The following is a 12,840-nucleotide window of genomic DNA, read 5'->3' as shown; positions in this document are numbered from 1 at the left end:
AAGACAGTTGGACAGACAAAGGAGTTGCTAACGGTCAGGCTGGGAGGGTGAGTAGTTGTTAATGGGGACTGTTAGTGATGAACAAGAGGGGGTGTGTAGTGGTAGGCTGTGTGGTAACAAGGCCTGGTGTGTGGGGTGGAGGGCTGGGACATGGGAGAGTTTAGGCCCTAAAATTATTGAAATCAATATTGAGTCTGGAGGGCTGTAGGGTCCCCAAGCGGAAAATGAGGCATTGTTCCTCCAGCTAGTGCTGGGCTTCACTGTAACACTGTAGCAAGCCGCAGACCGAGATATTGGCCAGGGAACAAGGAGGTACATTGAAGTGGCAGGCAACAGGTAGTTCAGGGTCTTTCTTGCGAGTAGAACGTAGACGATCTTTGAACCAACCATCAAGTTGATGCTTCGTTTCCCCAATATAGAGGACACCACATTGTGAGCAGCGATGCAGTGGACTAGATTCTTGGAAGTGCAGGTGAAGTGTTGCTTCACCTGGAAGGTGTGTGTGGGCCCTTGGATTCTGGGCAGGGAGGAGGTAAATGGGCAGGTGTTGCACCTTCAGTTACAGGGGAAGGTGCCGTAGGGCTGTGGGGAGGTGTTGGGGGTGAAGGAAGTGTGGACCAGGGTGTCCAGGAGAGAACGGTCCCTGCGGAAGGTGGACAAGGGAGGGGAGGGCAATTTGTGTTTGGTGGTGGCATCTTGCTGGAGGTGGCAGAAATGGCATCGGATGATGGTGGATGGTAGGTGAGGATAAGGGGGACCCTATCGCTGTTGCGGGAGGGAAGAGCAGGGGTGAGGGCAGAAGTACGGGAAGTGGGTCAGACCTGATTGAGGGCCTTTTTGACAACGGAGCTGGGGAATCCTTGGCTGAGGAAGAAGGTGGAGATTTCAGATGCTCCCTTGTTGAAGTTGGCCTCATCTGAACATATGCGACGGAGACGGAGGAACTGAGAGAATGGGATGGAGTCTTTGCAGAAGGTTGGGTGTGAAGATGTATAGTCCAGGTAGCTGTGGGAGTCAGTGTGTTTGTAATGGAAATTAGTGGCCAGTCTCTCCCCAGAAATGGAGACAGAAATGTCGACAAAGGGAAGGGAGGAGTCAGAGATAGACCAGGTGAAAGTGAGGGCAGGGTGGAAATTGGAGGCGAAATTGTTGAAGTTTTCCAATTCTAGACGAGACAGCGAGGCAGCACCGACGATATCATCAATGTATCAGAGTTGTGGGTAGGGGCCGGAATAGAACTGGAACAAGGAATGTACCACTTACCCCATGAAGAGACAGGCATAACTGAGGCCCATGTGGTTACCCATGGCAACCCCTCTTACCTGAAGAAAATGAGAGGAGTTGAAAGAGAAGTTGTTGAGGGTGAGAACAAGCTCGGCCAAGCGGAGAAGGGTGGTGGTGGGGGGGGATGGTTCGGGTCTTTGCTCCAGGAAGACACAATTCTTTGCAACCCAGAGAATGAGCCCAGAAGAAATTTCTTTCCAGTACCAGTGCTTGAGACATCTCGTCAGGACTGGAGAGGAATTTGCAATGGGAGAGGTAGGATCCATTTCTCATGGTCCCTGTGATAACATAGATAGCAAGTAGCTGCAGCAAAGGGAGTATGATCAGCCAGGGTCACAAATAAAAAGCAAATATTCAAATTACTTGAGCCACTAGCACATTTTCACAGGATAAATAAGAAAGACCAGTGTTAACGAAATGGGCTTCGATTCATGGGACACTGGTTTCAGTTCATGGGCACTAGTTTGGGTAAAATTTAGAACTGTTCCAATTGGATGAGCTCCATGTGAACCAGGCTGAGACCTGATGAGTCATTTAACAAGGGAAGTAGAGAGGTCTTTAAACTGAATAGTGGTGTGAAGGAGGTATGTATGAAGAGATGTAGTTAGTCAGTAGAAAACAACAGGCAATAAATCAGAGTAACGATCATGAGTTCATGGTAGATTGGGACAGGCTGTACAAATGTAAAAATATACTGGCAGATAAGGCCATAGAATATAAGGCCACATAATAAAAAGGCAGTGTTGATGATTCTGTATCTGAATGCATGCAGCATTTGTAACAAAGTGGATTAACAGGTGTCACCTACAACAACAGATGTACATCATTACAGAGACATGATTCTGAGGTGTCTGTACAGCTGGGACCTAAATATTGAAACATATTTAATTATAAAAATGCCAGGAAGCTAGGAAAATGTGCTGGCTAGCTACATTCGTTAAAGATATAGTATCAGATTAATGAGAAATAAGAAAGAGGAATGCTAATAGGAGGTCACTTGTGAGATTACCACCTCCTCCCACCCTTCTCCAAACTATTATATTGTAGGGCAAAGTTACAGGAAGAAGTAAGTGGGTCATATAAGAAAGATGTCACATTGCTCATGGCTAACTTTAATCTACATGTCGATTGAGCAGAGGTAACATAGTAGTGTATCCAGAACAAGTTATTTGGACAGTACATTCTAGAGCCAATTAGGGAGCAGACTATCCTAAATCTGATAGTGAACAATGAGACAGGCGAAACTGATCATTATATGGTAAAATTTCATGTTCAATTTCAAGGGAAGAAGTTTGTTCAAAGATTGGTGTTTTAAACCTGCATAACGGTATGAAGGCAGAGTACTGGGAAATTAGGTTAAAAGGTAGGATAGCAGAGGCACAACAACAGATTTTTAAAGAACTATTTAACGACAAGGGTATATCACAGTGACAAAGAAACTACCTTTGAGAAAGATGCAACATCATGGCTAAATTCAACAGTTTAGGATTGTGTTTCTATAGGAAAACATAACTAAAGCTCATGTTAATCCTCCAGAACATAAGTCTGAAAAGCTGATGATGTTGTCCCAGGAAATGATGGAGATGTTGAAGAAGTATATTTTGTCTGTCTTCATTGTAGAATATTTAGAAAACTTTCTGAAGACATTTGAAAATCACAAAGTAAAAGGGAAGGAGCAAATTAAGAACAATCACAACATAAGGGTTTATATATAATAAGGAGTAACATGTTAGCATGGATAAAGGGTTGGTTAGCTAACAGGAAACACAACTTGTGATGGGTCGAGTTCCATTTGGATCAGTGTTGGGGCCTCAACTATTTACAGGCTGCGTCAATGACTTTCATGAAGGACCCAAAAGTATGGTAAGCTAAATAAGCTGATTACACCAAGATAGAATCATTGAATCATACAGAGGCTGAAGGGGCCCTTCAGCCTATCTGAGGTTAGCCTGGTTAGCAAGGGTGGGTCACCTGGAACCCCGGGGAGCTAACCAATTGGATACAAAATTTGCTTGAAGGCAGGAGACTTCCAGGCTTTTCAGACTGGAAAGCTGTGACCTCAAGGATCTGGGATGGATCCACTGTTTTTTGTCATTTATGTAAATGATTTGGGTGTGAACATAGAAGTGTGGTTAGTAAGTTTGCGGATGACTTCAAAATTGGAGGTGTAGTGGACAGTGAAAAAGGTTACCTCAGAGTACAATGGGACCTTGATAGATGGGCCGATGGACTGAGGAGGGGCAGATGGAGTTTAATTTAGATAAATTTGTGGTGTTTCATTTTCATAAGGCAAATCAGGGCAGGAATTATACACTTAATGGTAGGGTCCTGGAAGAGGACCTAGGGGTACAGGTACATAGTTCCTTGAAAGTGGAGTCACTGGTAGATAGGCTGGTGAAGAAGGTGTTTGGGATGCTTGCTTTCATTGATCAGAACATTGAGTATAGGATTTGGGACATTATGATGCAGCTGTACAAGACATTGGTTAGGCCACTTTTAGAATATATGTTCAATTCTGGTCTTCCTGCTATAGGAAAGATGTTATTAAACTTAAAAGGGCTCAGAAAAGATTTACAAGAATATTGCCTGGATTAGAGGGTTTGAGCTTTATGGAGAAGCTGAATAAGCTGGGATAACAAGGTGTAGAGCTGGATGAACACAGCAGGTCAAGCAGCATCAGAGGAGCAGGAAAGCTGCTCCTAAGAAGCTGCTTGGCCTGCTGTGTTCATCCAGCTCTACACCTTGTTATCTCAGATTCTCCAGCATCTGCAATTCCTATTATCTCTGAGTAGGCTGGGGTTATGTTCTCCTAATTGTTGGAGGCTGAGGCGTGACCTTATAGAGAGGACCTGAAGAGCATCTTTCTCACACAGAGGGTGGTGCCTGTAGGAAAAAAGCTGCCAGAGGAGGTGGTGGATTCTGGCATGATTACAACATTTACAAGGCATATAGTTGGGCATATGAATAGGAAGGGTTAAGAAGGACATGGGCAAAATGCTGGTGAATGGGACTAGGTCAGTTTAGGATGTTTGGTTGGCCAAATTTGGACGAAAGAATCCGTTTCTGTGCCATAGGACTCTATGAGTCTATCGGTTTATGCTGCCAAAAATACACTACAGTCTACACTAGTCACTCTTCCCTGCAGTAGGCCAGTTGCTTTGAATATTCTGACACTTTAAGTGCTTACCCAAACATGTTTTAAAGGTTGTGTGGTTTTCCACCTCACCTACCCCAGGCAGTGCCTTCCAAACCCCCACCAACCTCTGGGTGAAAAAGGTTTTTCTCAAATCCCCTTGAAGCATCCTACCTTTCAGTTTAAAATTAATCCCCCTTGTTATCGACCCTTCGACTAAGGGGAACAGCTGCTTTCTATTCGGCCTGTTCATGGCCCTCATAATAGGCTATGAAAATAAGTTGTCAAGAGGAGGTAGAGAGTCTGCAGAGAGATATTGATAGATTAAATGAGTGGGGAAACATTGGCAGATGGAATGCACTGTGGGAAATGTGAACTTTTCCACTTTGACAAGAATAGAACAACAGGATACTGTTTAAACGGAGAGAGATTCCAGACTTTAGAAACACAGAAGGATCTGGGTGTGCTTTTCTATGAGTCACACAAAGTTAGTTTGCAGGTACAGCAATTATAAGGGAAAATGGAATGTTGCCAGTAAATGCAAAGAGATTGGAACATAAAAGCAGGGATGTTTGCTTCAGCTGTAAAGGGTCTTGTTGAGATCACATCATATGTCCATTGTTGGCCTTCTGATTTGGAAAAGGATGAATCACAAAGCAATTTAGTGAAGAGATAAAAATTTATTCCTCTGACAAAGAAACATTCAGCATGTTGGGCCTTTACATGCTAGAGTTCAGTAAAATGAAAGGTGATCTTGGTGAGAGGTAAGGTCCTAAGAGGACTTGACAGGGTAGATTCTGACAGGGGCAGCTCAGTGGCCCAGTGGTTAGCACTGCAGCCTCACAGCACCAGTGACTAGGGTTCAATTCCAGCCTCGGGCCACTGTCTGTGTGGGGTCCCTCCCACAGTCCAACAATGTGCAGGCTAGGTGGACTGGCCATGATAAATTGCCCATAGTGCTCAGGGAGGTGTAGATTAGGTGGGTTATAGGGGGATGTTCTGAGGCTCAGTGTGGACTTGTTGGGCCAAAGAGCCTGTTTCCACACTGTAGGGATTCCATGATTCTTGTAGGATAGGCTAGAATTAAGTTTAAGAGTATGATGTCTAACTTTTAAGATGAGGAGAAATGTTTCCTGTTCGATGATTGTCTTTGGAATTTTCTTCCCCAGAAAGCAGAACTCTGGGTTATTGAATTTATTCAAGGTGAGCGAAATCGATTTTTGGTAAAGTATTACTGGGCAAACAGACATGACTAACCAGGAACAAAAACAGAAGTTGCTGGAAAAACTCAGGAGCTCTGGAAACATCTCTGCAGGAAAAAACACAGAGTTAATGTTTTGGTTCTGGTGACCCTCCTGAGGAAACATTAACTCTGTTTTTTCCTCCACAGATGCTGCTATACCTGCTGAGCTTTACCAGCAACTTTATTTTTTTCTCCTGATTTACAGCATCTGCAGTTCTTTCAAATTTTATTAAGACCAGTCAGGATCTTATTGAATGGTGGAGCAGACTTAAAAGGGTGATTGACCTAATTCAGCTCTTAAGTCCGAAACTCTGTGTTCCCCCACAGCTTTCACACTGCCTTTAACAGCCACCATCCCATCCACCCTGAGAATAATACATCTGAATGAGTTCCAGGTGAATGTGATTGAGGAAACTTGTAGAAATAGGTTCTAATAATATCTATGCATGTTTCTGGAGAGAATGGAGTTGTGGGATATGAAGCAAATTCAGATTGGTTACATTGAAATATCAGGAAGCGGCAAGCTTTCTCAGAAATTGCTCTACATTATTAATGAGAAGCCCTCAGTGAACTGTGATGAGATATGCACCAATTGTGGAAATGAATCTCAGGAACTCATCACTTATTAATCAGCCCACCTAGCTTTAGGGGCACTGTTGCAGTGTTAGTACCACTATCATATTTAACAGGCAGAAACTGTACTCAAATTTACATATCTACAAACATTACAACCTCAGAGTCACCAACTGATGCTTATATTTGGGAATAAGTCAAATTGCTGTAATAGGTTAAATGAAACACAGGATAGAGTGGCTGCTGCTTCTAAAATCTCAGCATGTTGCTGGATGCTAAACTAGAATACTTTATAACCAGCAAATCAATTAAAGGTTGCAGTAGTTGGCCAGGGACGTGGGGTGGGATCTCCGAAGGCAATATCTTTAACACAGACCTGATATTTGCCCCATTTTATTCAGGACTATGTATCAATTTCACATCCAAGACAAAGAGAGTTGGGAAGGGACATGTATTCAAGTTGGTAAAAGGTAATTTCACGAGTAATGTAACCACTTTGACAAGAAGCGTGAAATAAGTTTTAGATTGAGCGATGGAGGCAAAAGCCTTTGGAATTATTTAAGATAAAAGACAGAAGAACCAAAGAAATAATTAGGAGAATGGTTTGGATGCAGTGAAGTATTGTGAACTAGAACGAGGTGCTTATAAGGTAAAAACCATGTCGGAGGACACCAAGTGCACCAGCTCCGAATGAAAACCATATTCATGAAAATACCCACACATCCAAAACCCAACAGCTCTTTTAAATAATAAAATGTGAGGCTGGATGAACACAGCAGGCCCAGCAGCATCTCAGGAGCACAAAAGCTGACGTTTCGGGCCTGGACCCTCTGATGAAGGGTCCAGGCCCGAAACGTCAGCTTTTGTGCTCCTGAGATGCTGCTTGGCCTGCTGTGTTCATCCAGCCTCACATTTTATTATCTTGGATTCTCCAGCATCTGTAGTTCCCATTATCAGCTCTTTTAAATGCCATCTACAACTCTACTGTATCAGCTGAACTACTGATTTAGAACAACAAAGAACAAAGAAAATTACAGCACAGGTTCGGGCCCTTGGGCCCTCTAAGCCTGCATTGACATGTTGCCTGTCACAACTAAAACCCGCTACCGTTCCGGGAATTGTATCACTCTATTCCCATCCTATTCACGTATTTGTCAAGACGGCCTTTAAAAGTCACTAGAGTATCTGTTTGCACCCCCTCCCCTGGCAGCAAGTTCCAGGTACCCACCACCCTCTGTGTAAAAAAGTTATTTTGGTTTGAAAATTATTCTGCAGAAAATATATTTAATGTCTGTTCTAATGATGCCACCCGAAGGTTGCCGGAACAGCAACTCATATTCCGCTTGGGAACCCTGCAGCCTAATGGTATCAATGTGGACTTCACAAGCTTCAAAATCTCCCCTTCCCCCATTGCATCCCAAAACCAGCCCAGCTCGTCCCCGCCTCCCTAACCTGTTCTTCCTCTCACCCATCCCCTCCTCCCACCTCAAGCCGAACCTCCATTTCCTACCTACTAACCTCATCCCGCCTCCTTGACCTGTCCGTCCTCCCCGGACTGACCTACCCCCTCCCCACCTATACTCTCCTCTCCACCTATCTTATCCTCTATCCATCTTTGGTCCGCCTCCCCCTCTTTCCCTATTTATTCCAGAACCCTCTCCCCATCCCCCTCTCTGATGAAAGGCCTAGGCCCAAAACGTCAGCTTTAGTGCTCCTGAGATGCTGCTTGGCCTGCTGTGTTCATCCAGCTTCACACTTTGTTATCTCTGTTCTATATTTGTGTTTTTTAAACCTGTTATGTAAATTATGAAGCAGATTCAGTAATAACTTTGAAAAGGACTAAGTGTTCTTTCTCAACTCTATAGTAATTACCTTGTGACATTCCTTCATATGGTTCCTGGGCCTGCTGACTGCTTCTGATCCATATCTTTGTCTCCTCTCTCCATAAGAATGCATGTTTGGTGGGAAGATATACAACAGCTCGGCAGCCTGGCTTGTACCTTCCAAACCCTGCATCATGCGGACATGTCAGGTATGTGTATCTGCTACACCACGTGTGTAACCAGGTATTAATGTGTTTGTCTGGATTGAATGGTGAGGATGTAACGAGTGCTTAATACTTAAGAAGGGATTTTTAGTTAACGATTGGTGTTGAGTGATCATGCATTGGTTTTTGGAGTTGGTGCTCACAGGCTTAGATATCTCCCTCCAGTGACCAAGCAGTTTTCCTGAGAGACTTCTAACACCCCATTCTAACCAGCTTATCCCTCCTGTGCATAGTTCCAACTTCTACAGCTATGTCTCTGCCCTGTCATATTTCTGGGCGAAGAAAGTGATGTATTGTTTCAAAAACTCAGACAATGTACAGAGCCTTTAAGATGCTGCAACACTTTAAATACTGCGGCAGTTCACAACTTAATGGCAAAGCTAGATCTTATGTGATAAAGGAATAGAAGGATATGTTGTCAGGATCAGATAAAGGTCATGTTGAGAAAAAACAAAGTACTCACTTTTTTGTCTGAATGGCTTGTTTTTTTTACTGCACAATTTATATATTTCTCTGTAACTATTAGGGAAAGGACCACACCATCCCTATCCAGGCTTATGTGTCCGATTTCACAGCAATGCGATTGACTTTTAAATGCCCTTTAAAGTGGCAGAGCAAGCCACATATGAACCGTTCAATAAAATGGCCCATGACATTCTCAATATTTTCCTTTCTTGCAAAATGACTACACTTCAAAACTATCTTATTGATTGAAGCACTTTGGAGTGTTAAAAGGTTGTAAAAGATGCTATATAAACGCAAAAGATTTTCCTCCCTCATTCTAACTTGAATCTTTGAACCTTTTTTTGTGTAGTTATTGTGTAGTTGAGACACAACTAATTACAAATGCTTCTCACAGAACATGAGGATCAATTAATGAAATGGAGTTTAGCTAAATATTGATTGCCATTTGCACAAGTTTGAAAGAAGCAGGAAGTTTTGAAATATCAAAGTTATCAGCAACAAAAGTGCAGGCAGCATTTAATACATTCACACAGGGAACTGTGAAAATTCATGATGTCTCCTTGGATTTCACTCATTTTCCACACAAATGTGGGCCCTTTTTTCATATTAAAACCAGTCTCATGTTTGTACCTGTTGTTTGGATTTTTTTTCCGCTGTGCTTTGGTTTTCTGAGGGATCAAAGAAAGCCATGTCAAGCTGGTGTGGAGATCTGGAACCTGCGCAGACACAGAATCATAATCAGTGCAGTGTAAACCGGACATAACAATCTGTCTTTCATGTGTTACCCGCAGGAAGGTGTCATTACAGAATCAGAGGTACTGTGTGTGGTCTACTGTAAAAAGCCCATCATGCAGCAGGGAAGCTGCTGTCCAGTGTGTCAAGGTAAGTCAATCCTTCTCTTCCCCACCTGCACCCCCCTCCTCCCCCCCCCCCTCCCACACACACACACACACACACACACACACACACACACACACACACACACACACACACACTCTCTCACACATACACCCTCACACATACACACTCTCACACACGCCCTCACACATACACACGCCCTCACACATACACACGCCCTCACACATACACACACACACACACACTCTCACACATGCACTCACACACGCACTCACACACACACACACACACTCTCTCTCACACTCTCTCACACACACACAAACACACTCTCTCACACACACACACACACACTCACTTTGAGTGACTGAGAACTCATTGTACTTGATGGTATGTCAGTAACTAGGAATTGCAATTTCAACATTGTCAGCAAGGGAGCTACGAGTAAGATGAGGAGAAACTTCTTTACGCAGAGAGTTGTTAGGATTTGGAATGCACTGCCTGGGAGAGTGTTGGGAGGTAGAATCCATAGGAGATTTCAGAAGAGATATACATATTTGGATATATACTCGAAAGTGACGAAGTTCGGGAGCTACAGAGAGGGGGCTGGAAAATACGATTAGCCGGATAGCTCTTTCATAAGCTAATACAGACATTTGGGTCAAATGGCCTCCTTCTGGACCATAAAATTCTATGAGTCTATGAAAAACATGAGCACGAGCACCAATTGTGAGTCATTAACCATTTGTATACAATCAGCTGCAATTTGAAAGATTGTGTGGTATTAAAAACTCAGTGGTTTGTTGCGAATGAGATGTGAAGGACCTTTTGGGTGCTGGTAACTGATTGTATAGTATTAACCAGGGGAGGTGTATCAACCTAGAGTTCAGTCCAGTTGATAACAGAATCCAACTCCTTACTGTATCAGAGATAATGGGAGCTGCAGATGCTGGAGAATCCAAGGTAACAAGGTGTGGAGCTGGATGAACACAGCAGGCCAAGCAGCATCTTAGGAACACAAAAGCTGATGTTTCGGGCCTAGACCCTTCATCAGAAAAAGGGGAGGTGAAGGGGGTTCTGAAATAAATAGGGAGAGAGGGGGAGGCGGACAGAAGATGGATAGAGGAGAAGATAGGTGGAGAGGAGACAGACAAGTTAAAGAGGCGGGGATGGAGCCAGTAGAGGTGAGTGTAGGTGGGAGGTAAGGAGGGGATAGGTCAGTCCGGGGAGGACGGACTGGTCAAGGGGGCGGGATGCATCCCTGCCCCTTTAACTTGTCTGTCTCCTCTTCACCTATCTTCTCCTCTATCCACCATCGATCTGCCTCCTCCTCTCTCCCTATTTATTCCAGAACCCTCTCCCCATCCCCCTTTTCTGATGAAGGGTCTCGGCCCGAAACATCAGCTTTTGTGCTCCTGAGATGCTGCTTGGCCTGCTGTGTTCATCCAGCTCCACACTTTGTTATCCAATTCCTTACTGTTTTCTTTCAGCCTGATCATTATCCTTACAAAGAATCATTCGTGATTCAAGCCCAGGACTGACTTTAAGTTAGAGGCACAGGAGCCTCTGGGGTCAGTGACCTGAGCATGAGTGTAGAGGGAGGTATGGCTGGGCGCTAAGGGAATTAAGAAAGGCCTGATGGACAGTGGGTAAGCTGGTGGAGTGGATGTGATAAGGGAGTGTGGATAGATAGCAGTAGGGACAGAAAAGTGGAAAGAAGTGGACTGGAGGAGAGGGAATTGTTGGAGGAAGTGGAAGAAGATGGATAGGAGAGTGTGATGGGATTGGGTTGATAAGCAGGAAAAAGAAAGGTCTATGAGTGTTGTGAGGGGAGCAGGCAAGTGGGATGGGGGTCACACAAGTCAGTGTGTTATCAGGGACTACCTATCCATTGAAAAAATGCTCAACTTCTGAGTGATTTTATGGAATGCCAGGTTGGCAGGGAGTTTGAGACTGTGGATGAATGGGAGACTTTACCTGGTTTTAGATAAAATGTGAGGCTGGATGAACACAGCAGGCCAAGCAGCATCTCAGGAGCACAGTCCTCCATCTGGACCAACCTCAGGGAATCTCTCTCCCATTGCATCCTCCCTCCTTACCTGGTTTTAGAGTCACTTATACTCACTGCCCTGGGATTTGTAATTATTTACTCTCTCTGTTCTCTCCATTCTAGCTACATCTGACCTGTTGTTTGTTGCAGTGTGCGAGTTTGCTGGTCATCACTACAGAGAAGGTGAAGATTTCTACCCAGATGGAAGCAAGTGCATTAAATGTTCCTGCACTGTAAGCATAGACAAATCATTCCTCTCTAACTGGCCCTATGTTTCTCAGTGTGGGCAGGGTGCTGCTTTAGAACAATTGGCACCTTCAGTCAAAAAGAAAGTGTCGAAAGAAATAAGTCTGACAGTTCCAGAACATATGCATTACACATACACTGTGATCACAATTAGCCTCGATCCCAATTCACCAGCATCCCTATTCCCCTCAATCACTATTAACTGTGAACTTCATTAATCTCAATGCCCACTCTCCTTGATACCCATTCCCACTAATCAAGGGTGAAAACACTTTCCTTTTGGGCTACTTATTGACTTTACAGTGACCTCCTCATAATTTTTAGAGGCTTCTTTCTCATACTCATTAATTCCTGCACTAGATGACTCCATTATGTAATATCACTGCTTCCTGTATTTATGTTAACATAAGGGGTATTTGTACTTTCACTGAAGCAGAATTAGAAGAAATCATCCATTTCTTCAATAGCCATTACTGCTTGAAACAAGAGTCACAGTACACAAGGAAAGCATTAATTTCCTTGGTTCCACAGAATTTAAATTGCTAGAAGACAACAAATAGGCATAAGTTAACAACTGTTTTTGAATAGCTGACATGCATTTTATTTGTAAAAACCCATCAACCTTAACATGCTGTGGCCGTAGCTAAATGGTTGCACAGCTTTCTCTAACACAGTCAGTGCATCTCAGGTGGTTTGCAGTATGTAAGATGATTTGAGGTACATTAACACATAAACGGAAATTCTTACGAAATAAAATTCTTCATTATTAAACTGTTCAATTAGCAGTATTCATAACATTTGCACCCAGTACATTTTCCCCATATAGTAGCTCCTTAAATTCTGCAGCCTTAAGCTAGAGACTCCGCATTCATTTATAAGGAAGCCATTACTTCAATGAATTCAAGTTTTCCTGGTTACCAGTTCATTGAATATTGTTGAATGGT

The 12,840-nt window shown here is 43.5% G+C and overlaps 1 protein-coding gene across 1 annotated transcript in view; it reads left to right on the top strand.

Annotated features, from left to right (window-relative positions):
- The window catches only part of bmper (BMP binding endothelial regulator), an 84,052-nt gene that overhangs the window by 26,618 nt on the left and 44,594 nt on the right, over positions 1–12,840 (top strand). The window contains exons 4-6 of the mRNA XM_059645765.1: positions 8,183–8,265; positions 9,537–9,627; positions 11,801–11,883. Coding sequence (XP_059501748.1) covers positions 8,183–8,265; positions 9,537–9,627; positions 11,801–11,883 — 257 coding nt within the window. The remainder of the gene's footprint in view (positions 1–8,182; positions 8,266–9,536; positions 9,628–11,800; positions 11,884–12,840) is intronic.

This window comes from Stegostoma tigrinum, chromosome 5, assembly GCF_030684315.1.
Source record: "Stegostoma tigrinum isolate sSteTig4 chromosome 5, sSteTig4.hap1, whole genome shotgun sequence".
NCBI lineage: Eukaryota > Metazoa > Chordata > Chondrichthyes > Orectolobiformes > Stegostomatidae > Stegostoma > Stegostoma tigrinum.
Note: the sequence above shows the minus strand (reverse complement) of the source record. Positions and strands in the feature narration are given on the sequence as shown.